This window comes from Macaca nemestrina, chromosome 15, assembly GCF_043159975.1.
Source record: "Macaca nemestrina isolate mMacNem1 chromosome 15, mMacNem.hap1, whole genome shotgun sequence".
NCBI lineage: Eukaryota > Metazoa > Chordata > Mammalia > Primates > Cercopithecidae > Macaca > Macaca nemestrina.
The window spans coordinates 65,384,447-65,409,807 of NC_092139.1; the positions used below are offsets into that span (position 1 = coordinate 65,384,447).

The 25,361-nt window shown below is 52.8% G+C and overlaps 1 protein-coding gene across 1 annotated transcript; it reads right to left on the reverse strand.

Annotated features, from left to right (window-relative positions):
• Nucleotides 1–1,534: 1,534 nt before the first annotated feature.
• Nucleotides 1,535–14,575, reverse strand: LOC139358377 (BTB/POZ domain-containing protein KCTD5-like). Its single transcript, XM_071078915.1, has 7 exons — nt 14,561–14,575; nt 14,328–14,436; nt 12,449–12,540; nt 10,531–10,626; nt 7,940–8,065; nt 5,242–5,300; nt 1,535–3,169 (listed from the first exon to the last, which is right to left on the reverse strand). Exons 1-6 carry the CDS (start codon nt 14,573–14,575, stop codon nt 5,256–5,258), a joined length of 483 nt encoding a protein of 160 aa, XP_070935016.1. The 3' UTR covers nt 1,535–3,169; nt 5,242–5,255.
• Between the last annotated feature and the right edge of the window lie 10,786 nt (nt 14,576–25,361).

Sequence of the window (25,361 nt, forward strand, 5' to 3'; positions counted from 1 at the left end):
CATCAGGGCCTTGGTGGCCGTACTGTGGGGCCAGCTCTTTATTACCCCAGCCAGCCACTGCCATGCGCTCTAGGAGGAAGGAGGGTGCCAGAAGTCCCTGCTGAATGGACACCAATAAATGCAGGGATGTCGAGGGTGGTGCCAGCTGCTGGAGGGCTCCAGTCATGGGCTCTGCAGGAAGCCTGGGGGGATGGGCACACACGCGAGGCATCTGCACGTGCCCCGCCCCTGCCTCCTCTTCTGCCCTCACACTGGGCTTCCTGGAGTGGGGCGGGGCCCCAGCCCCCACAGTGGGTGGGCTATGCCGGAGCCCTAGGTCTGAGGAGGAACAGGGCTCTCTCCCTGCCCAGCAGACCCAGCGGCCCTAAGCGTCCTCGGCTTCAGGATCCAAACTGCACGGCTTGTCTGCTTTCCAGCCTTTTGCTTGGATGGGAGACCTGCTCTGGGCTTTGGCTAGGGATGCCTGCCATGCTGAGGCCTCTCCCAAGTGCCCACAACTCTACCCGGTCAAGGGGTTGCAAGGCCTAGCCAGGCTCCTGGTGGGAGTCAGGCAGTGGGAAGACCCCTTGGAGCAGAATCTGGGTCTCTCCCCTGCTCCCAACCCCTGTGCCGGCCTCATGCTGGGCTCCTGGAAGCCCAGTCACCCACTCCACCCCTCACCAGGGTGCTGCGGTCAGGCTGGGCCAGCCACACACCTGGAAACAGGATGGACAAGGCCACTACAGCCTGAGGCTCTGTGACCTCAGACAGCCAGGCCCTGGGGGACACCATGAATGGGAATCTCCTTGCAGGGGGGCAGGGAGTCCAAGGACCAGGTTCGCAGAGCAGCCACCAGGGGAAGTCATAGCAGCTGGGGAGGGGGTGCCAGGACCCCAGGACCTTCTCAGGAAGCTCCTGCTGTCACCACCTGGGCTGCAGGCTAAAGTGAGGGAGGAGACATTGACTTGAGGTATCAGGACTTCCAAAAAAAACATCACTTGAGCCGGGCACAATGGCTCACGCCTGGAATCCCAGCTGCTTGGGAGGCTGAGGCAGGAGGATCACTTGAGCCCAGGAGTTCAAGACCAGCCTGGGCAACGTAGCAAAACCCTTGTCTCTTAAGGAAAAAAAAAAAAAAAGGCCCTTGTACATGGTCTCTAGTCCCCCAGGATGGGGGTATGATATCTGCTGGAGGCAGGTGAGGTGTCCAGGCGGAGCAGGATGCAGGGATAGGCTGTGCAGCTCTGATCCAGTGGCCCCAGCCAAGCTAGCACCCCGTGGACTGCCCGGCTCTGCCCCGGTCATCGACTGAGAGGCAGAGCCCCGAGTGAGCCGTGGCGGCCAGTGGGGCTGGGCGGCTTGGAGAGGCAGCACCTTGGTCCAAGCGACCCGGGTTGGCATTTCCCTGCATCTTAAGACCATTAACAGCTGCTACGCTCATTCATAAATACACAATTTTATTTGCTATTTTCAGGGGAAACTTAGGCATTAAACTGTAAGCTGATAAAATACAATACCTAAAAAAGTATAAAAGTATAAATATCCCCTCAGAATAAATTTTAGTGAATTAAGTCTTAATATCTTTAAATTAAAAAAACCACAAGCCTATCTACTATGTCAAGGTCAAAAGTCAAACAACGCTAAGCGGCCAGCAGCTCCCCAGAGAGGATGCCCAGGAGCCCCAGCGGCCGTCGTCCTCCCGGGCTCTGCTGGGGAGGACAGGGTCGACCGTGGCTAAGTCTGCCTTCTAGAAAGGCTTTTATAAATTGTTTAAGCCAAACATGTAACAACATACAAGAGACCTTACAAAAACGAGGAGGTAAGTCCTAATGCTGGAGAACTGGTTAATCAGGTGACTGGCAAAGAAGAGGATGAGGCCTAGGCAGGAAGTCTCCAGAAGCATTGGAAACCAGACAGTGTCAGAGCCTCTGACCTGCAGGCGGGAGGCCGGTGGTCAGTCTGCACAGCGCCCCTTGGGAAGCCTGAGGTCCGGAAGCAAAGCGCTTGGAGCCTGCCCTGCACACCAGGTCCCCAGACTCTGACAGGTCCCCACAGCCAGCTGAGAAAGGTCTGTTTTCAAAGCATGCGGGCAGCGGTTTCTAAAGGAATCCCAGCAGCTCCCACGGCATGTCGGGCAGAGCCCATGCAGGTCGAGTAAAGTCCCAAACATCCCAGAAAGAGAGGAAAGGCTGCATAGTTACACAAAGAAAATGAGAGAGCGGCGAGAGAGAGGCATTTGTGATGCTCTGTAAACATCCCGAATTTTCACCGTGACCCAGACCTTCAGCTCCAGAAGCCAGTGGACAGGCCTCCAGCTCAACCTCTATGCCAGGCGCAACAAGGCACTGACAGGCGCCAGCTCCCCGTGAGCCCGCAGTGGGAGGGACGAGGCGACACTGCTACCTCACGCTAACGGGTGGAACAGATCAGTCTGCACGCAGCAAGCCCTGTGGGCATTTCCAGAGTATAAACACTGGGGAGTCTATCCACACGGAAAAGGGGTACAAAGTTCTCTCGCCTGGGAAATACAAATTGAGAAGCCTTGACTATCCCAGGCTTGGTCAGGCGGGGTTGGAGCCTGTGTCAGAAGAAGGCCCAGCCTCGGAATGACACCGGGAAGTAGTGACGACGTAGAAGCCACCTGTGTCAGGAGCTCTGCGAGGTGGAGAGAAACCAGCGATCCCGCCTGCGAGGCAGAGCAGACTCCCTGACTGAGACTAGGGCCTGGCGGTTGGACCAGAGGCCACGACGCGCTGGACACCGATGCGGCTGCGGCCGCTTCCTGCCAGTGAAGCCCAGGCTGCTTTTCCAGACTGTGTAGCACCAAGAACGCTTCCTTCACACCATCTTCAGTATTGAGCGGGTTGACTGGGAGCGTCTGCCTCAGTCCCATGTGGCACTTGGAAAAAACAGATCGAGGCCCCCCCGAGAGGCAGTGCCCACCCGGCCGCTGCGCTCCCCCCACCTGGGGACGTCTGGCCTTGGACAGCTGGGCCCGTCTCTCACCACCCACCTCAGAGGCAAAAAAGGATTCACACCCAGATCTCTAGAAAAATGATCAAAAGCAGGTTTCTTCTCACAGCCAAGCTTCCTGGACATGGCAGTTCATTACATCTTGGGAAAACGTAAATCATTTCTTCAGCTGTCAATACTATGTCCCTTACATCCTTGAACCTCGTTCTTGCAAAATCTGAAAAACACCAAATGCATAAAATGAGGACTTGGGCCCTGGGCTAGGGAGGTGGCCCTGACCAGGCGCCTGCTCCAGAGAACAGAGCCCACAGGCCTGGGGTCAGCTCGGGGGGCCCTGAGAACCCAGAAGCACCGGCCAGGCTCTTGGGGACTCAGCTGGCAGGCCCAGGACCTTCACCGGGGTGACCGGCACATCTCCAGGCCCCACACAGGAAGTGCTCACTGTGCACGGCAGCCCCTCCCAGGCCCACCCAAAAGTGCTGACTCCTGGCCCTCTCACCCACTCAGTCCTGGGTTTCAGACATGAAATGCAACTCGGCCCGTGGGTCCCTCAGCAGTCCCCGCTCCCCGATTGTCTCCCTCCGTTCCTCTATGCCTACTGCAGCCCCCACCCCCACCCCGACACCCAGACCCTCCTGGAGATGCCCCTTGCCCAAGCCCTCGGCCCCGCACCTCAGCCTGGCCAGTCCACCTCGTATGCCGGCCCCTCCCGGCTGCCCCATGGAACACCGGCCAGCCCTCAGAGGCCTACCCCAAGTGCAGATCACGCTGTGGGGACCCCTCCTCATCTGGACCACGGCAGCCCTGCAGAGTCCACCGCCCCTCGGCCCCTGCCCTCCCCACCCTCTGACCTCCTCAGAACTCTTCCTTGGGGTACCCTCCCTACTTTCCTCACCAGCATCCAGGAACCCCCCGAGGCCACCCCCAAGTCGGCCTGGGCTCCCCTGAGAACAGGCTCAGGCGCTGGTCAATGCTGCTAAGCTGAACTCCCAAAATGAGCCACGGCAGCCCCAGAGACCATGTGGAGGGGAAACCAGCCCACGCTTCCGGGCAGGGAGCTTCGGAGCAAGCCAGCCTCACTGTGCGTGGCCCACAACGGCTGTCTCCATGTGTCACGTGAGGGCTGCGAAACACCAGGTGGGGCAGCAATGCCCGGGCCCTCGCCGGGCACAGCCTCCCAAAGGTCACTGCCATGCTGCACTGACCAGAAAGAGGGCAGTGGTGAGAGGTGCATGCCGCCCCAGGCTTGTTCCGAAGGCTCCCGGAGGCCATGTCCCCTGAGCTGCTCAGCCTAACTCCAATACTCCACCCCCAACGGTGCACCTGAGGCTCAGTGCCCTGGGCCACTTCCAGCTCGAGGCTCCCACTCACTCTCCAGTGCCTCGGAGGAGCCCATCCCGCAGGCCAGCACATCCCTGGGCCAGGGTGATACCCAAGTTTACTGGGATGTCTGGAGTTGACTCAGGGAGACAGTGCAGCTCCCAAGCCCCCACCAGCCCTGTGTAAAACTAAGCAGCGCAGTGGACAGGCCACGAGCAGCGTGGCATCGGAGCATCCGGGAGCCCCAACAGCTCCCTCCTGATGCGGGAAGGAGACCCCCTGGAGACCTGCAGCCAAAGTGCTGTCCTTCACCCTCCCAAGACTGGCCGGGGCAGCACTAGCTACTCTGTCTACTCTCACCCCAGGCTGAGACCCACGTCTTCTGGACACACTCTCGCCCTAAGCCATCTTCCACAGGAAGGCCCAACTGCAGACACCAACCAGGGGGCCCTTGAGGCTGTACCCCATGGCCAGGCACCCCACAGGAAGGCAGGCACGGGTGGCTGAGGAGCTTGCAGGACACGCTGGTCTGGGAGGCTTGAGCACAGCAGGGATGCCGTGGGCTTTGGCAGCTGAGATCGGGGTCTGCTGTCTGCTGCAGTGGTCCTGACCCCTTGGCCCTGAGCCTGTGGCCTGAGCCAGACAAGGTCACCCACTAGGGCTGCCAGCAGGAGTGGCACTCCCTGCCCAGCCTCCAGGAAGGGCTCTTGTGTTCGCGACTACTGACGTCCACAGCCTGGCCTGACACAGGCACCCTCCAGTCATCCCAACAAACGCCCCAATACTGCCCCTGGGCGTCTGCCCCCACAGCAACAGCCCCACCGCCCCCCAGAAAGTGCTATTTCGGATCTACAGCTGGCGTGGAGTGTGGAGGGCTCTTGTCAACTACGGGGCAGAGACAGACACACAGGGAGGGTCTGCAGCAAGGGTCAGCTGGGGCCATGGGGTCAAGGAGGCCACGGAGCTCACCATGACATTCACACTTAATCTGAGCCACTCCCTGGGTGCCCCTCGTCCTCGTCGTCACTCTGGCGGCGTGCAGCGTGCAGTAGGGGAGAAGACAGGCTGTCAGGACAGTGCGGGTGGGCGGCTACCCCGGGCCCAAACCCCCACACCCGGTGACCCTCCAGTGAGGCCACGCCATGAAGAGACACACAGGCTCAGGGGCTCTGCCACATCTCAGAGGTGAAACTTCCCTGTGTGAGGCAGCTGCATCTCGTGATCTGGGGCTGGTCCTGTCCCACCACATGCTGAGGGGCTGAACCCTGTCCAGAGGCGCCTGGCCTCCGGCCCCACTCCTGGCAGATGGCGCTAGCTCGCAGATCTTGGCCTGATAGGAGGGCCTCTGCTGCCTGGGCTCTGTGGACCCCACTGCATTGGCCCCACTGCTGCGGGAGAGAGGGTGGGGCCCTGGGTGACAGGAGGTAAGACTGGGATCAGCCATGGTGGCAGGCGGCGGACCTACCCATCGAGCGTGGCTATGGAATGGAGCCCCAAAAACACCAAAAACCCCCTCCTCAGCCGCCCGGGCACTGCTCGACGCCGGGGGAGACCCTGGCCTCTGCCCAGGCGCCCGCCCTTGCTGATCTGAACCTGTCTCTCTGTTCCTTGGGAATAAACAGCAGCCCCGAGTTCAAGCGCTCTGTGAGCTCTGCGCGTCCTTCTAACAAGTTCTTGAGGGGCTGGCGTGGGAAGCAGGTGTGCTCATGTGTGGACCACCTTCGCCTGCAACAAGTGCAACCCCTTGCTCCTGCCACCGCTGACTGAAGTGTGGACAGCTGCCCAGCAGCACCAGGCCACACATGCTGCAGGGACACCAGGGACGAGGGCCTGCAGACCATGCGGCCTGTGCAGCCCAGCCACACTCGGGTGCCTCCATCACAGTCCTCCAGCTGTGGCCCCAGCAATTCCCCACGGCCTCCTGAGGCCCTGGCCTGAGCTCTGCCTCCGGGGCACTGCTGACACCACCCCCATCAAGAAGCCACCACAGCTGCCCCACTTCAGAGCAGGTATTTTTGGAAAATGAAATAGGGCCACATTCTCAACCACAAATGGATTTGGGGTCATGCCTGGAGCTTCCTCACAGTACAGAGCATGTCCTTTCTGCAGCTGCCAAGCCACCTGAGGGATAGGAGCCCAGGGGAGCTTGGTTATAAAAACTAAGCTCAGAAATAAAAAACTTCTAAAAATAAAACCATTTAGAAAAGAGCCCTACGACTGCTCCAAGAGGAAGAGAAGCGCCTCCCTGTGACTGAGCTCCAGGGGTTGCCTCCTAGGCTTGAGACTCAAATGGAAGAGCATCTCCAAGCCTGGCAGTGAAACCCCAGCTTCCACCCTGGCTGTCACGAGCCAGGGCCTGTCCTAGCCCTATACTGCCCCGGCCTCGAGGAACAGTGGTGGAGCAGGACTGCCCTCTGCCCACAGCAAGAGGGCAACCGGCGGCCAGCAAGGGAGGCTCTGGGCCAGGACAGTTGCCCGTGGTGGAAAGGCTGCAGTGACCGGGTCACAGGCCTCCAGGAGACGTGCTTGGTGGCCCCGCCCCTCTGTTCCCAAAGGCATACCTCCAAAGGCCGACTCGGAGAGGCTCACAGGGACAGTCCTGGACTGCTGGTGGCTGGCCAGAGGCCCCCAGCCAAGAGTCTGCGGTTGCCCAGGTGTCCCTGGTTTAATGCCACCAGTTAAAAACCTTCCAGTTCTGGCCTCTCATGGCACCCACTCAACATCCTTTGCCAATGCCCCGAGCCTTCACCCCAGGCTGGCTCCCCACAGAGCCTGCCCCACCACCCAGGCTCTCCCAGACCAATGCAGACCCCAGCCAAGGGCTCTCCAGCCACCACCTGGCTCTGAGGTCCGGGAGTCCTGCCAGGTGGAGCTGGCCCAGGCCAAGGCCGGATTCTGCTCAGATGGTCACATTTGTCCATCTTGGAGTCTCAACCTTAAGAATGTGCCCAGAGGAAATGCCACCAGAATGGGTCACCTGTGGGCAGGGCCACGGGGCCAACCTGAAAGCAAATGAGGCAGGGGTCCCTGAATTTCACCCCAGCTGCCTGCCCCACAGAAAACAGAAGGGCCTGAACCCCCGCAGAGTCTGCGCCAGTGCTGCCAGGCTGGGTGCCACACAGGGCCCACTCTGTGCAGCCTGAGAATCCCAGGGCCTGCAGGACACCCTCCTCTCAACAAAGATGAGGCCCAGACAGTGGCTGAGCCAGGGTGCCCACCCCTGCACTCAGGGATGGCCCAGATCCCCACCACGACAACTGGACCCCCACATCCCTGCACTCAGGGATGGCCCAGATCCCTATGCCAGCCAGGCCTCAGCGTCCCAAGTCCTCACTCACACAGCAAAGGCTGTGCCCTGGGAACAGAGAACCCTGGGTCCCCTGAGACACAGCCCTCAGTGGCATTCCTAAGAGCACAGCCCCTGCAGTAGGCCCAGGGGCCCCTTCCAGGAGCAGCTCTGTGTACAGGCTGGGAGGTCGCAGGAGCTTACTGGGAGCCTGTGTTGACAGACCCTGTCCCACGGGAGACCATGCGTCTGACCAGTCAGCAAGGCCACAGGGGCGGACACTGGGGGCTTGATGAGAATGGCAGGAGAGGAGGAAGCTCTGAGAGGGCAAGAGCCTTCCCACCCAAGCCTGCCCCAGGCCGGGGCCATCCCAGCTCTCACCTTGGCCTTCTCGCTGGGCTCACTGGCTGTACCGTATGGGGTGTTGTGCAGCTCCTTGGACACCACACAGAGGAACTCCGCCTGGTCTTCGTTCCCATAGTTGTAAGAGGAGCCGATGCTGACCAGCTGCAAGGGAAGACACAGCCTGAGATGCAGCCCATTGAAGCCTGAGAGAGACGCAGCCAGGCTGACCGGCCCAGGCTCAGGACGTGCCTGCCACCGCGAAAGCCGCAGCAAAGACTGCCGACGCCTGAGGAAATGGATGGAAAACAAAGCCCCAGAACGCCTGCACGAGCACACGTGCGGCACCCCCACACCATGGCACGGCACGGGGTGAACTCGTCCTCTGCGAGGACCCTGAGCTTTCCTTGGCGCTTCCAGCTGGGACAAAAGGGGCTGCTGCCCCAGGGGGAGGGGCGCAGAAGGGTCCCTGAACTGGGGTGGAGGGAGAGGGGCAGCGGGAGGAGAGTGGAGGGCAGCTCTGATAGCCTGGAGGGAAGAGCTTGGGGCCCGCTGACTGGACCAAAAGCCGCTGGAGGAGCTGTGCTGCCCAGGAGTTCGGCCAGGGTGGGTCTGCTGCAGCCTGCTGGGCACACCCTTGGGCCACTCCAACCTGTCTCCCTCCAGGTGACCAGGCAGGCCAGGCCATGCAGGCCCAGGGCCAACCTGTCTCTCTGGCCAGGCATCTGGCCCATGGCTGGCTAATCTGGGCCCCTAGGAACTTCTGTGCTTTTAAAGGGAAAATTAAAATGCAATATGCAAATCACAAAAAGCATGCCAGCAGCACACCACCAAGCCAAAAAGCAGCTGGGTGGCACTCACAGTTTGGCCTCACTATGACCTGCACAGTTGGACCAATGGCCGGGAGAGCAACCCGCAGTTAGCTGCTGTTCCTGTGCCGCTGGCGGCTGACCCAGTGGGCAACAGTGGACCCAGCCCAGTGAGGCGGCCACAGGGGTGCTGGCATGGGCCCGAGCAGCTAAGGGTATCCCTGGGAGCACTCATGGCCATGCCCACCGGAGCCCCTGTGTCCTCACAGGCACCCCAGCCACTTCCCAAGCCTTGTTCGCAATCCCCTGCTGACCACTGGGGACCCTAGGTCCGGTCTGGCCACCTCCCAGCACCCCGCAGGGTCCCACCCCACAGCCGGGGCAGCTGGTCAGCCCAGCAGCTTCCCTACATGAACTGGGAGAAGGGGTCGCCAAGGGATGAAGCGTGCCAAGCAGGTCATAATCAAGGAACAGGGAGGACACCCGTTCTTTGCAATGGGTTCGGAATCCACCCAGAAGCGCTAAGGGCAAAGACCTGAAGCCGCCCCGGAAGGGAGGTGCCCACTACGGGCAAGACACATCGCTCCCTCCCAGACAGAAAAGTCACAAGACAGCTGCAAGAAGAGCACAGGTGCCACATGGGGATAGCCCTGTTCACGGACCCCGAGCTGCTGACACAGCTTCCCAGGGCCTCTTGACAATGGGGAGGTGGGGCTTGCCTAGCAGTGGAGATTTCTGTTCCCATGGGAGCCTCTGGCACGATTCTGGTGAGGTCAGAGCATGAGAAACATGCAGCCGCCAGTGCAGGGCAGGGCCCAGGCTGCTGGTCAGCTGCCCTGTCAGCACAGAGACCCACAGTCACCCCGGCCCCCAGCCTAGGGGTTCAGGGTGGACGGTGGGATGCAAATGTCTTTGGCGACATTTTAAGGGGAGGCTCAGAGTACCCTACAATGTGATTATTTTGAAAGACTCAAAGGAAAAGGTAGCTTTCATTCAGAGGGACACTGGCTGAGCCTGTCACTCCCACAACCTGGCAGGGCCACTGGGTCATGGACAGAATCTGCCCCAGACAGAAGCAAGTGACAGAGGAAACTCTTAGGACAGGGAGGGCTGGGCAAGGTCACTGTCCCCACCCTCAGTGTCTGCCTAGCACCAGGAACAGTGGCAGCCAGGCCGTGGGCAAGGGTTCCCCACTCAGAGGCCATGCCTCATGTGTCCTGAGGTCCCCGATGACAAGCCACAAGGCCACAGCACAGTGGCCCATGCAGCACTCAGGTGGCTCCCATGGAAGCTGCTGAAGAAGGCACGCCCTGCACAGACCCATCAGACCCCACCCGCCACAGCTTGGTAAAGCCAGGTGGAAAGAAGGCACGGGGGCCTAGCAGCACCTTCCAGCACAGGCAGGAAGGGAGGCAGCCTGAGAAGGGCATCAGGGCCTCCATATGCTTCACTGGAGTGAGCTGTGGGGGACGGGGGCGTGCACTGAGTGGTGGGCTTGCCAGGAGGCTCTGGGGACACCAATCCCCTGGTCACACAGAGGTGCCAGGTGATGTGAAGAAAGTGCAGCGCTGGGAAGAAGAGGCAGGCCAGGGAGGAGGGAAAGGTACGGGGCAGAGCCTGAGACACCTCTGCCCACCACACTCGAACTCCCACGGCTCCTCCAGTGGAAACAGGGCGCAGGCCACTGTCGTGAGCACCCCCGGAACTGCAGGAAGATGCCAGCAGCGAAGTCTGCATTTCCAGGAGCACTGAGCCCTGAGCCACTGTGAGTACAAGTTCAGCTGCAGCATGGCTGCCGCCAGCCTGGCCACGACCCCTCACCTGCTCAAACTTCCAGCCGTCAGACATGGTGGACACCATCTGCGTGAGCTCCTCCTCCTGGCATTGCAGCACGCGGTACACATGCTTCACAGGCACCTGCAAGAACAATGGGCACAAGTAAGGGCGGGCCACCCATGTCCCGCTGCTGCCTGTGGCCCCAGCCCAGGTGACCCAGGGAGGCTGAGGTTCACTCTCCAGTTCTCAGCGCAGGGCACGAGGCCCAAAGCAACCCTGAGCACATCCACAAAATCAAAACACGCGGCCCGAACAGCTGCTGTTTTCTGCTTCCTCGTTCGCCTCCAAAAATATTTCTATTTCTAAGTTCCAAAATAAAATGAGTCATGTTCCTGAAATCCCAAGAGCACCTGTGGCTCCACATGACGACACGAGAGCGTCCATTTCTGCTCCGCACGCAGGAACCATGCAGCCCTGAATTCACTGGTCAGGAAAGGCTCTGGCAGGCAGGGCCCTGAGAGCCAGTGGCAGACAAAGCTCACTCCCGGCTACCAGAAGAGGCTCCTGAACTTGCGCAGCAGCCTGGACTCAGGCCTCCTCAAGGCTGAGCTGCTTCCCAAAACTCCATCCACCTCCTAATCCCCCACCTGCCTGGCACACTTGCTATGCCCCTCTAGGCAGCTGTGGTCCTGGAAGTGATGGTGAGCCACCAGGGCCACCCGCCTGCATGGAGCTGCTCCCCAGTGGGCAGGGCGGCCCCATGTCCCAGACACAGTCATTACAGAGGACTCCGGCTGCAGACAGAGCTGGATGGAAACACAGCAGTGAGAAAGGGTTCAGGGATCCTTGGTCCTTGACCTTAAGATGGTGACTCATGCCAGGGATGTATGAGTGACAAAGGCACACAGTGGCCTCGAGGTCACACAACCGAGTGCCTTCTTCTGCAAGACAGTAAGATGCTACTGTGTGTCACAGCAAGACTGGACTGCAAGGACTCTCCCACCTGCACCATTTCTCACCCACCTGTGTCATACGGGCAGGTAGACTGAGGCAGGGAGCACCCACACAGCCCGGTCACACAACAGGGAAAAAAGCAGGCTGGACAAGGTGACCCAGGGTGTGGGACACAGCTCCTGCCCCACAGATAAGGAGCCCCTCCAGATCCCTCAGTGGTGCCAAGGGAACTCCAGCAGGAGGGGGAACTGGGCATGTCGCTAGGTGGCCAGTGGCCCTGAGTGGCCAGGCTAGGAGTCTCTGCATAGGGCCCAGGGCTCTAAGTGGACCGAGACTTCTGATGGCAGCTACAGCCACAGTGTGGCCCACACCCACTCCTGGTGCCTTCCCAAGGATGCTAAGCTGGGGCCGGGGCAGGCTCAGCTCTCAGGGACAAGACTGATGCCCAAGGCCCAGCAGTGGCCCCTCCACAGGAGGTACTGGGCACAGCCCACCAACAACCTGGGCTCCCCGGGCTGCAGAAGGGCTGCGCTAGGTGTGAGAGGTCTGTCTGTGGCGACTCGCCCCTCTTCCCAATAAAACCAAGGTCCTTCTGACGCCTGTGCAGATCCACATGACCCCTCTGCTGTCTCCCTCCAGTCATGCTAGCTGCAGGCCCTTGGCACCCTCTGCTCCCTACAAGATGCCATCCACCTCAGGGTCTCCCAGACCAGCCCTCATGGGGCCCTCCTTCCCTCCACGCGTCTCCCATGCCCAACTCCCTTACAACCATCCTTTGGGGGCTCCCAGAGGCTGGGCCAGGCAGGCTGAACGGATCCTTCAAGGGACCCTGGGGCGAGGCTGTAGACGGAGCTGGCGGGCACTGGGGTGGTGACAGAGGACAAGGGTCTCAGGGCAGGAGAGCCCCAGACTGCAGGACTCATGTGGGAGGCAGCCGATCGGGGGAGTAAGAGGGAGCCATTCCTTCACACCAGCCATAAAAGCTTCTAGCCTTAGTTATTTCTCTTACCTGTGATGTTTTGCTGTCTCGTTCTCTAATTTTGTCCTTTACAAGTTTTATTAACGAGGTGATATTGTAAAATTCTGCTTCCTCCAATACTCCTGGAATAAAGAAAAATAAATTGTCTATACTAAACCAAACGAAACCAAAGAATCCCCTGCAATGAGGACCCATGGCTCGGCCCAGCGTGAGCTGCTCAGGCCCCATCCTAACAGGCTTCCTGCAGACACGTTAGCCCTGCGGGGTTCCAGGATTATGGGTGGAGGGGCTGTGGCGAGAGGGCCGACGTGTGGACTAAATACCTCCAGCTCAGGTCACCCTAGGCAACTTCGAGCAACCTCCAGTGGCCCACCAGGTATGGAGTCACTGGTTACATGCAGCTCAGTGCATGCCTAAACTGAGGCCACGGCATGCAAGGGGTGGGATCTGGCATTTTCCCTCCAAGCCTGGAGGCCAAGGCTTCCTGCTGGGAACCTGCTCACGGCCACGCCACTGGGTGGGGTGCTGTGTGGGGCTCAGGCCTGCAGCCTTGTGTATATGTCTCAGTCACCTGGCACCTCAGTTTACCCCATTCAAAGGGAAGACTGTGGCTGGCTGAGAGGGTCACTTCCAGCTCTTCCCAAAGTCTGCCATCCTAAATGTGCCGCATTTAGGGACTGCACACCTCCCTTAAGAGCCTTAAGAGCAGATTCCACAGGTCTAGCCTCAGGGCTTCCTCACGGGTGGTCTCCAGACGAACCCACACATGGGACATGGTAGCTCAGGACAACACTCCGCCACCTACATAGCACAGAGCCACACAGGATAGAGATGAGAGCCTCAGAGTCACAGGCTTCCCAGCCCTGCACGGGTCCCGCACAGCCCCCTTGTCCAGCACCGAGGGCGAGTGGCCGCGTCGGAGGCGGGTTAGAGGCGGGCCAGCGAGCCCAGGCGGTTTGTGTCTAGCGCCTGTTTCTGAGCCAATCCCACTAGGGGCAGACTGAGATAAAGTGAAGCCTGGACTCAAACGGCTCCATGGCAGAACACAAGGGGCTGCCCAGGCGACCAGAGAGAGCGCATATGAAAGACATTGCCTGCCAAAGAGACAGGAGTGGGCAGCGTGGGTCACAGTCTCAGAGCGGGAGCAGGGCTGGGCCACAGCTCCCGTCACCCTGCGCCCCGCGTGAACTCGGAGGAGGCAGGCAGATACCGAGGCCCAGAGACCCAGAGCAAAAACGGAGTGAGACGCTGCCCAGTACAGACCGATGCACAGACACGGACGCCGGGGAGCAGGGCCACGCCTGCACGCAGGTGCCCAGAAACCCTCAGTCTTCATGGCAAGGCCTCGGGCTGTTCTGAGCCAAGCCAGCACTACAGCACACAGGCAGGCCAGCCTGGGCCCACGCGTGTGGGTGCCGTCCCTGCACCACCACCACTCAGAATGGAACACGGCAGCTGGCAGCAGCAGGCACAGTCCAGGTGATGGCACAGAGATACCACCCTTGGGCTGTCCCTGAGGGAGAGCAGGCCAGGGAACCAGGGCCCTGAGCCACACCGTGGGCATCACCGGGCATGTGCCTCACACACCTGCTCAGACCACCTCAGTCACAGCAGGGAGGAGCCCCTCGCCCCCTTGTGTCGCCAGCTGGAGCCTGCACAGAGGGAGCCCTCCAAGGAGCTGCAGCCGGGGAGGACCCCACAGCCACAGGGTCCCCAGACCTCCCTTCCGGCAGCTGCGCCGCTGCCCGTGGCCTCAGCACCAGAACGTAGGCCCCAGCTTCAGAGTACAGGGCCTGCTCCTCCCTGGGGGCCCAGGCTGCAGGCATCTGCGTCTTAAGTGGAGCCCGTGGCACCTTTGTCAGGCCCTTGCCCCCAAAGCTAAGGCACCTATGCTCAAAAGTCGGCTTACCTTCCTCCGCGAGGTCTTTGTTAATCACCAGTTTGCCATGTCTCAGGTAGTTCAGCACGGGCCCAAAATAGGTGGGGTCTCTGTCGATTAAATAGGCACCTGTTTCGTCCTAAAGAGAGCAGAGCATGGTGAGTCCTCCGTGAGAAGCCGACAGTTCCTGCAGGTCCACCAAGGCCCGGTCACATCAGGAGGCTTCGGAGGCACCAGGTGACCCAGGCCTCTCCCCAACAGACCTGAGCCTGCGGCATCTCGGGAAACCCCTGACGGTGTGGCCACGTCCTGCCACCTACAGCCTAACCCTGACCAGCCACCATCCCAGGTCTAAGTGAGTTTAAGTCTCTCTGTATGGAGACAGCCTGGCTCTGTGTACTCCAAGGTGAGGCCACTGTGCCCTGGACCTCTGTCCTCACAACTGCAAGACCTCTAGGAAAACACACATGAAAACCTCACCCACATCCTCTGGAGGCTATCGGCCGCTCTGCACCCCCGCCGCCGCCCCAGTGCCTCCAGGACAGCGGGCTTCATATGGGGCCCCTGCCACACTACACTCCTCCCACGTGGTTCAATTCTCTGAGCCCCACAACCTCTGGGCCTATGTAGGACACATCCAGACTCTGTGGACTCGGCACACTGGGCCTGCAGCTGCCTCCACAGCCCTCTCCCAGAGTGACACTGCAGAGCCCTGCATGGCCTGCCCTGAGACCACGTAGACCCTAGAACCCAGCTGAGCCGTGGGGCACCAGAGGCTGAAGGGTGAGCAGCAGGCTGAACCCTTGGTGGGAAATTCCAAAACTGGCTCCTCTGTGGCTGGCCTTATAGCTCTCCGGCCATTTCTTCCTGTGGATTCCTTCTAACTGGTGTGGTTCCTTGAGAAACAGGCCCTGTCTGGGCAGAGGGGAAGGTCAGGGACATCCGCGCCAGGGCAGGGAGGCAGTGGCGTGTGGAGGTGCTGCTCTCACCACTGCACTCTTTGAGTGCTTTCAATGGGAGATTTCCACATCCACAGGAAGTGCCAAGGTCTTAAACCAGGACCTCCAAATCCCACCAGGGTTCAGGTCTTGCTGTGGCCTGACTCGCTTCCACACATGTAGGCAAAGGTCTTGGTGCTCCCAGCTCAAGTGAGTCACGTGCTCCAGATAGGCCTAGCGCGTGCGGGGGCTACTCGTGGCGCCAGCCCAGGCCCCGACAGTGCCTAGCCCATGCGCAAGGGCCTTGGCAGCTCACTGCTGGTGTTAGGGATGTGGCTCGGTAGCCTCCACCCTGATGCAGAAACAACAAAAAATTAAGGAACATGGGAAAATGGGAAACACAAAATCATACAAAATTCAGGATATACTCCTAGGCTCACGGAGACAAAGGCAGCAAGGTCACCTTGGGGAGGTTTAGAACAGCGCCTGGGCCAACCTAGGCAGGGCCCCTGTGCTGCCCATAAGGCCAGCAGCAGGGCCTGCCCAAGCCCCCACAATACAAGGAAGGAAAGATGCCCCGGCCTGGTCACGCCTCTAAGTCTGGGATGAGGAGAGGCCACCACGAAGCCAGCGAGATGCTGCGGGCCGGGCGTGGGGGCGCTCTTCTTCCTGGCTTTCCAGTGCCTTCCACGGCTTACACAACCAGCACAGGCTGCACTTGATTTTCAGGAAGGTTCATGGTGTTTTTTTTTTGTAAAAGAGCCATAATTAAGACTGTTTTCTTGATAAGTCATTTCCCTCGTCTTCCCCGCATCTCACTGAATTGGCATCTGACCTACTTGTGGCCAGGCCCAAGATGGCATTGAGTGGGCCCAGCAGACTGGGCTGAGCCACCCATCTCCAGGGGTCCCAGCTTTCAGCTGGAGCCACGGGCCGTAGGCCAGGCAGGGCAGTTTCCAAACCACAAAGGAGAGGGTGACCCTGGACACGGGAGCACATGGGAGGCAGCGCCGAGCCAGGGCACACACAGCCCTGGGAGATGGAGAAAAGACCCCGCGGACAGAGCTGACTGCTTGCCCACTCCCCAAGTCCACAGGGCAGCTGCAGATGGACATCTGGTCAGGAAAGCAGTGCTCAGAGTAGTCTGGTAACAAGCTTGGCCACTCTGTTCATCTCACCAGACTCCGGCTGCAGCTCTCCACCATCCATGCTGTTGCCCAGCAAAGCAGCAGGGGCAACGTGGGGGTCCCCCAGCCTCTCAGGCACACGTCCCTAATGCAACCAGCAGCCTTGAAAATGGCAGTGAAGGGCTGGGAATGCTGGCTCACGCCTGTAATCCCAGAACTTTGGGAGGCCAAGGCAGGCGAATTACCTGAGATCAGGAGTTCAACACCAGCCTGACCAACATGGCAAAACCCTGTCTCTACTAAAAATACAAAAATTAGCTGGGCATGGTGGAGGGTACCTGTAATCCCAGCTACTAGGGAGGCTGAGGCAGGAGAATCGCTTGAACCCAAGAGCCCCGCTGCAGTGAGCCAATATTGTGCATTGCACTCCAGCCTGGGCGATACAGCGAGGCTCCCTCTCAAAAAAAAAAAAAAAAAGGAAAACCGCAGTGAGGAATGAGGGTGGAGACTGGCAAACTCTCACGCCAGATGCTGAACGGAACATAACCCTGCTGCCGCCCACTGCTCCCGCAGCTCCCGGAGCTCCGCACAGAGGCTCGGTCAGCCCTGCGGCTCTCAGTCACTCCCAGCGCTCGGAGACACGTGCCACCAGAGGGGACGAAATCAAGAGGGTGAGGTGCCCTGAGCCAACTCTGCCAAATTGCCCCACAGAAATCTAGACGCGAAGGCATAGAATTTTCTGTGCACCAACATCCGCAATCAACCTAATTAGAAATACTGAGTTTTTACTCTGAAATTATCCGATCTCGCACACAAAAGCTTCACCACTACTCTCTCTTCTGTTTTGTTTTATGCAGATGTGTGGTGTCTTTGGCCCATGAGAGGCCTTTGATGTCACCAATTACTAATGGGGAAACTGAGGCCAGAGAGCAAGGAGGCTTGTCCAAGGCACCCAGATTCGGAGAGCGGGGGGAACCCTGCGCCCTGATCGCCAGGCCTGCTGCCTCCCCACTACCCCTCCCTTCCATTGCTTCTGGGCCTCACCCAGCACAGAAACTGGAATTTGGGAGGTCCGTGCCCCACGCATGACTCAAAGCTTAGTGAGAAGCAGACGTGTGTGGTCTCATGACCTGGCCCTTCACACGAGGTCCAGCGGCTTCTCTGGGAAGAAACATGCTTCAGGTGCACCACAGGGGGTCTTGCCAAGCTGAGGTCGCTGCAGGGTCCTGCTCTGCTCGGCAGGAACTGGAGCCCTCTCAGAAGCAGGGGTCTCAGGTTTCTTGAAAGAAAACTCGGGGGCTGCCCAGGAAGCCCTGCCCTTCCCACAGCACCAGCACCCAGAGGTGGAGACACACCCTGTGGGGGCCTGTCCTGCTAGGGTCAGCCAGAGCTCTGGGTGGCAGCAAGGAGACTGGAAGGGAGAGGCATTCCTGGCCATACACACGGCCTTCAGCGGCCTCTGGCGCATCACCAAAAGCTGACAGGGCTGAGTGTGGCCAGAAGTGGACGTTAACAGAAATTAAGTGCGGCTGGCTGAGTGTGGTGGCTCACACCTGTAATCCCAGCACTTTGGGAGGCTGAGGCAGGTGGATCATGAGGTCAGGAAGTCAAGACCATCCTGGCTAACACGGTGAAACCCCGTCTCTACTAAAAATTCAAAAAAATTAGCCAGGCGTGGTGGCGGGTGCCTGTAGTCCCAGCTACTCAGGAGGCTGAGACAGGAGAATGGTGTGAACCCGGGAGGCGGAGCTTGCAGTGAGCCGAGATCGCACCACTGCACTTCACCCTGGGCGACAGAGCGAGACTCTGTCTCGGAAAAAAAAAAAAAGAAAGAAAAAGAAATTAAGTGCAGCTGCAGGAAGAAAAAAGCGTTCTTGGCATACTCTTTCTAAAAGCTAAGTACACTCACATCTGTAATTTCAGCACTTTGGGAGGCCAAGGTGGGCAGATGACCTGAGGTCAGGAGTTCGAGATCAGCCCGGCCAACATGGCAAAACCCCATCTCTACTGAATATACAAAAATCAGCCAGACATGGTGGCTGGTGGCTCGTGCCTATAATCCCAGCTACTTGGGAGGCTGGGGCAGGAGAATTGCTTGAACCTGGGAGGCAGAGGTTGCTGTGAGCCGAAATCACCCCAGCCTGGGGAACAGAGCGAGACTCCATCTCAAATAAATACATAAATAAATATTTAAAAATAAAAACCAAGTATAAGCATGAGATGAAGATTGCCAGGCACAACCTCTCCTGACTGCACTGGCCTGGCACCAGGTACGGGGCGGGGGCACCACATCTGTCATCTTCGGGAGAGGATGTCACCCTTACTTTACAGAGGAAGAAACTACAGCTCACAGGGACACGAAATCACCCCAAGTCACGAGGCAGGCCCGGGGTGGGCAGAGTCCAACCCAGGCTCCCCAACTCCAAGGAAGATGCTCCGTCACACCAACCCCAGGCCAGAATGTTCTAGGTGCTCTGCAGTCCAGGGAGAGCTGCCCAGTTGACGCCCACGGAGAACAAGCACATCCTGGGAGAGAGATGGCTTGCTGGCCCCTCCGCTATGAGGACCCCTCCCATGGTGCCACGCAGGCAGGTTCTTCCCCAGCCTTTAAAGACCATGCCTGGGGACTGCTAACCTGAGATGTGGAGGGGGGATCTGCTAAAAGAACCAAAGTGCCTACGAGAATCTGAAAAGGAGTCCCTGGGATGCCTGGTGGCTAACAACAGGGCTGGGGAGAGACCAGGCAGCAGGTGCCCCATCACAGCCACTGCTCTCTTCTCTGACCGGGGACCAGCCCTGGCGAGGCTTTAGACCTCACTCTATCTTGACCTTTCAGAGCAAAAACGGCCACACACAATCCGTAAGCAAACGGGCATCTCTGCATTCCTGTAAAACTTTACTTGCAAAAACAGGCGGGTGGGCCAAGTTTGCCTCATCCAATCAACTGAAGGCCTGAACAGAACAAAAAGACTGAGTAAGAGTCAACTCTCCCTCTCTCTGCCTGACTGCTTTACACTAGAACATTGGTCTTTTCAGACTCAGACTGAAAAATCTGTTCTTTTTGGATCTCAAAGCTACTGAGTTTCAGAATAAAACTACACATCAGTTTTCTGGGACTTCAGCTTGTTGACTGCAAATGCACTACATGCATGGTTACGGGTGTAGAAACGCTTGAATTCTGTGAGGGAGGAAGGCAGTAAAAAGATGTGGAGTGAGTTAATTATTGAAATACCGTGTATCAAGTGTTCTAAAAGTACCATTTTCTGATGCTGTGAGAGTGCTGTGCCAAGTCATCAAGGATAAGGGGAGATTTTCTGATTAGAGTGGTAAGTAAATTTTAATCCACACAAAAATGAATCAGGTATAAGAAATATAAGGTATTGGAAGGTGAATGAATATAATTTCCAAAGGATCTTAAATTAGTTCAATATAATTATATTATAGGAGTAGAGCTGTCAGATATTAGGAAGTGATAAAAGATGAAGAGAAAAGGAAAACAATTAAGAGAACAAAACCTACATTGTAAGCTACATCAATTCACTGTGACATGATGTAAATACTTGAAAGGTCACTTTTCTTCAGTTGAAAAGTGAATGACATGAACGAATATGTTCAGAAAATTACTTTGAGATTGTTTAGGTAATGTTATCCAGCCAAGAGACAACATACAAGCATAGAAAGACAACACTGAATTTTATGTTTACCTTCTATCTAGAAATAAGCAATACAAAAATTTTGACAATATAATGCATGGATTAGCATTAGAATAAATGTATGTGTAAATATATTAATATTGCAGATGCATGATTAATATTTGCTTTGTACTGATAGGTATGTGCAATGACAAAAATGTGAAAGTCATTGTTATAGGCCAAAATGCACAACATTCCATATGTAATTTAGGTCTCTCAGAGAAGATCATTGGCCTTATCAACAAGTAACAGTTTATATAAGTGTTCAAGCATTGTGAAATATGATCATTCAGTATTAAACACCTAAATTTCAAAAGAGGCCAAGTTCGATGGCTCATGTCTATATTCCTAGCACTTTGGAAGGCTGAGGTGAGAGGATCAGTTGACCCCAGAAGTTCAAGACCAGCCTGAGCAACATAGTAGGACTCTGTCTCTACAACATAAAAATTAAAAACAAAAAAATTAGCCAAGTGTCGTGGCACATGGTGGTAGTCCCAGCTACTCAGGAGGCTGAGGTGGGAGGATCACGTGCGCCTGTGGGATTAAGGATATAGTGAGCCATAATTACACCTGTACTCCAGCCTGGGTGACAGAGAGAGACTCTGCCCCAAAATAAATAAATAAATAAATAAATAAATAAATAAATAAATATTAAAAGAACACTAGACATTTGTTTTATTCTACCAATCCTGAAGTTCAATTAAAACAAACACAGAAATGTTAAAATTAGATAAATTGTATCAATTAAAACATGATATATAATACCTATAAACAAATTTTGTATGTATGTCTACCTTTAAATAAAAAGAGTGTTCAAAGTTTACAAAGGGATATAAAAGACAAAAATGTGAAAATCTTTTATCTTTATGGTAAAATTATAAAGCTATTAATATAAATTAATTTAAATATTTAGTATGCTTAAAATTATTAATAGAATTTTGGATTATCTAGCTGAAATAATACTAAAATTCATTTGGGAATCAGGAATCATTCAAATATAGCCAATAAAATATGGTAAAAAGCCAGTTGAATCATTATTGTAAAAAACATTGCACAATCCTTTTCTTACTTTTTTGAAAATAATATATTTTAATTGGATCCCAAACAATACTTAAACAATAAAACAAGGGGAAAATCACTTTCTTCTATCTCCTCCTTGAAAGACAGGGGTCAACCAGGGTGTAGACCACGGGCATCTAGGCCAGACAGGCAACTTAAACCTGTGACCCAACAAAGTTATGACAATTGATATTCACTCATGTCCTGTAGCTCAAGATAATGCAAACTGAAAAGAACCGAGAGCTTATTTCCAAGTTGATGATAAAAGATGTCATTTTACTCATAACACTATTTATTAGAGTGTGATCCATGAATCACATGAATCATGGATCACACGAATCATTATATGGGTTCCCAAATAAAAGTGCAAATTTGGGGAAAGTTCTGTCAAACCTAATTTATTAATATTCTTAGAAGTGAAACCAAGGGATCCACAATTTTAACAAGTATTAAGTGATCATTAAGTACATACTTTTTTCGTTGTTTTGAAACAGAGTCTCTCTCTGTCATCAAGCTGGAGTGCAGTGGCGCAATCTCGGCTCACTGCAACCTCCGCCTCCCGGGTTCAAGCAATTCTCCTGCCTCAGCCTCCCTGGTAGCTGGGACTACAGGTGCACGCCACCACACCCAACTAATTTTTGTATTTTTAGTAGAGATGGGGTTTCATCAGGTTGGTCAGGATTGTCTCGATCTCCTGACCTCATGATCTGCCTGCCTCAGCCTCCCAAAGTGAAGTACATATATATATTTAAGTTTAATTGTATAATTTCCAATTGTATGTCTTGGAGATTTAACAGATTTAGTTTTGTTAATCCCAATACTATGAGTTATGAGTCTTGATAATACCATATAACAGTTTGGTCAAAGGTGGTAAGTAATAAGTTATACTTATTACTTAGGTGGTTTCAGTTTGTCGTCAATTAATAAAGCACGTCTATGTACTAAAAAGATATGACATTACACTTTTCTTAGAATATTACAAATACAGTATTTTAAAAATAATTTTGTTTTTTGAAATATTTATATATAGATGAGGATTGTAATTATCAGTGGTCTTTGTCATCAGAGAGATTTGTCTTTGTATTACTTTTCCATTTCCTCATCTACAGAGGGGCAATAAGTATAATTTTATATAAGACTGTTTTGAGAGTTAAAGTACACGTGGTTCAATGTTTGGCAAATTTTAAGTGCTCAGCCAGTGTTATATTACACACTATCAAGCATATAATACACAAATACACATATGTTAGTTATTACGGTGAGAATAGATGGTTCCAGACAATCACAGTTAATCTTGTCTTTAAATAGTTATTGACAGGCAAAGAAACAACATGTACAATTAATGGCCCTGAAGATTTTAAATGTAAGTTACAAACAAAAACATCCAAGTGTAATCTAAGCATGCATATGTATATATACATATATATAACAAACTAGTTAATTATAGCATATGTATATATGTATGTATGAAAATATAACAAAGATATATTGAGACTTTATTTATCATGTATGTATATATGTATAATTATAGCATTATATGCTATAATTATTGGTTGTAATATTGAATAGTATATCATTGCATATCAGTATTGACATAGGACCCAAATTAGCATATATTTAATTTCTTTTTGTAGTAAAAGTTAACCTATAATTCTCTATTACTTAAAATATCTTTTTGTTACATAAATTTTATTAAATTTATGTAACCTAAATATAGCCCATAGTGATTGACATTGCTATTTTAATTGAAGAACTGCTTATTTATACAAATGGTATTTTTCTATGAAAACCACTCTTGTACCTGTGTTAAAGAAACTGTGGCAACAGCAGTGGCTTGGAAAGAGAAATAAAAAATGTAAATACTGCAAAGCGCTATAGAAGATTAAGTTGAATTTCCATGTCTTCTTAGTTGATATCTCCTGCTTTTCATCTACTCTTTGATTCATTTTTTAAAAAATTCTCAAGTGATCCTGTTTGAATCTCTGGTGTGTGTGTGTGTGTGTGTGTGTGTGTGTGTGTGTGTGTGTGTGAGAATCTTTGCCTCATCTTTTCTGCATGTACCACATAGCAACAATCCTCATTGTCACATCCCAGCATCCTCTACTCTTTTTCCTTCTGCCACACATGGCAATTATGGAATCAGATCTATCCCTCCTCATGAAAAGCCAAAAGAAAAAATAATCCCTAATCTGTAACAAAGAGATTTATGAAGATCAGCAGGATTAATTATATGAACAGGTAACATTTCAATGGACACTGAATGAATGAAAATAGCACTATTATTAGTAGGAGTAGTCTCTGGGTTTGGTAAGATTATAATTAGTAGAGCCTATTTAAGGGTAAAAATCATAAATTTAAATCTAAACCTAATTTTTATTTTGATTTTAATTATTATACGTATAGGTTAAAAAGATAAAAGAAAATATATTTCACTAAACTGTTAATATATAATAAGAAAAACATAGTAACATCTTTTGGCACATTCAGTGTATTTTTTTTCCTTTTTATAAAGAGAATGTATTATGTTACCATAATCATTCTTAGATTTGCGATTGTGTTTTCCTGATAGAATCATCACTTATTACCATTTATTCTGTCAGTTAAAATCATTTAGCTTAGCATTCTGTAAATAAGTGAGCTGTCATTTGGTAATATTTTTCAAAAATGTAAATGCCAGTAACTTTTTCCTTCAAAGTCATACTTCTAGTACCTTTGGAATCTTTTATTTTAGAAAGGTGATATAGAATATTTATATTTTTAAAGAATATTAATTGTGAAAATAAAATAAAGATGCACTGAGATACTTAAATTTTTTATCAATACAAACGATTATTTTTTTCTATATGGATATTTGTAAATGATCATAGAGTCAGGACAATTTTTTTGCAAAGGTCACAAGTTAAAAGTCAGTTATACTTACTAAGATAACTAGATTGCTTTGCTAGTAAAATGTATGAAAATTTTATCATTTCAATGTCTAAAAGAACATTTTATAGTTGGAAAATAATCAGTCATTTAGGGTAGTATATTTCTAATTAAAAGACATTAACTTAACTTCCTATTATATAGAGTATAGATCCAATTTCAATCTATCTTTCAAGTCCCATTTATAATGGATGTTTCTGATGACAAATTCTGAGACTAATCTCAAATAGTATTTTGTCAAACAAAATGAAAAAAACTATGGAAAGTGAACCTAAAAAAGGCGAAATAGAAAACATCTTCAGGATAGAATCAGACAAACTTACCTAAAAACAGTTTTCATTGCTATTGAGATTTATCTGTCATATGCTCTGAAGTAAAACAGAAAGAGTCCATGGGGAGAAAGAAAATGATTCTTTCATCTTAGCACCTTCTCTCCTATCACTGTGGCTTCCTAATTTTACCAATTATATGAGGTAGAGGTAGAACTAGAGGCAGAGATAGAGAGAGAGAAAAAATATATATTAACACCATAGATAAATTCTCCTGCCCTATTCTCAGGCCCAACTTTAGAGGTAATTGTATTGATCCGATTCTGCTCTTCCTCCTGTGTTAGTTTGCTAGGGCTACCATAACGAACTACTAGATTCTTGGTGACTTAAATAACAGAATGTATTGTCTCTCAGTTTGGAAGACTAGAAGTCAGAGATCAAGGTGTCAGCAGAGTTGGTTCCTTCTGAAGCGCTAATGGAAGGATCTGTTCCAGGACTCTCTCCTTGGCTTGTAGCTGGCCAACTTCTCCCTGTGTCTTCCCTCAGTACCTGTGCCCAGATTTTCTCTTCTTACAAGGATAACAATCTTACTGCATTAGAGCCTACAGTAATGACTTCAATTTAATTAATTACCTCTGTAAAGACCCTGTATAAAAATATGGCACATTCTAAGGTCATCTGGGTTCAGATATCAACATGAATTTTACAGAGACACAATTCAGCCGTTAACTGATTAATCCCCTAATAGTGAGCATTGTTCATACAAAAGTTAATAAAGTTGTTATAGAATTTTGTGTTTAATAACCACAAAAATACTTATGAAATACAAAGATTTTAACTTTTTATACTAATCTTCATCTTCCTTCTCATATTTTATATGTATTTAATACTATAATTAAAGTTCTATACCAAAGGTTTTATGTTCTATATGGATAATATCTTTCTTGTGCCACCCATGTCCCCTTTATTTTGAAGAGACAGAATCTTTTTGGACACCCAGGCTGGAGTGCAGTGGTGCAATCATGGCTCACTGCAGCCTTGACCTCCCAGGTTA

Coding starts and splice junctions, on each gene's coding strand:
- LOC139358377 (XM_071078915.1), bottom strand. Junction 10,627..12,448: donor GAGACAGCAAAACATCACAG/GTAAGAGAAATA, acceptor TTGTTCTTGCAG/GTGCCTGTGAAGCATGTGTA. Junction 8,066..10,530: donor ACGGCTGGAAGTTTGAGCAG/GTGAGGGGTCGT, acceptor CTTCCCTTGCAG/CTGGTCAGCATCGGCTCCTC.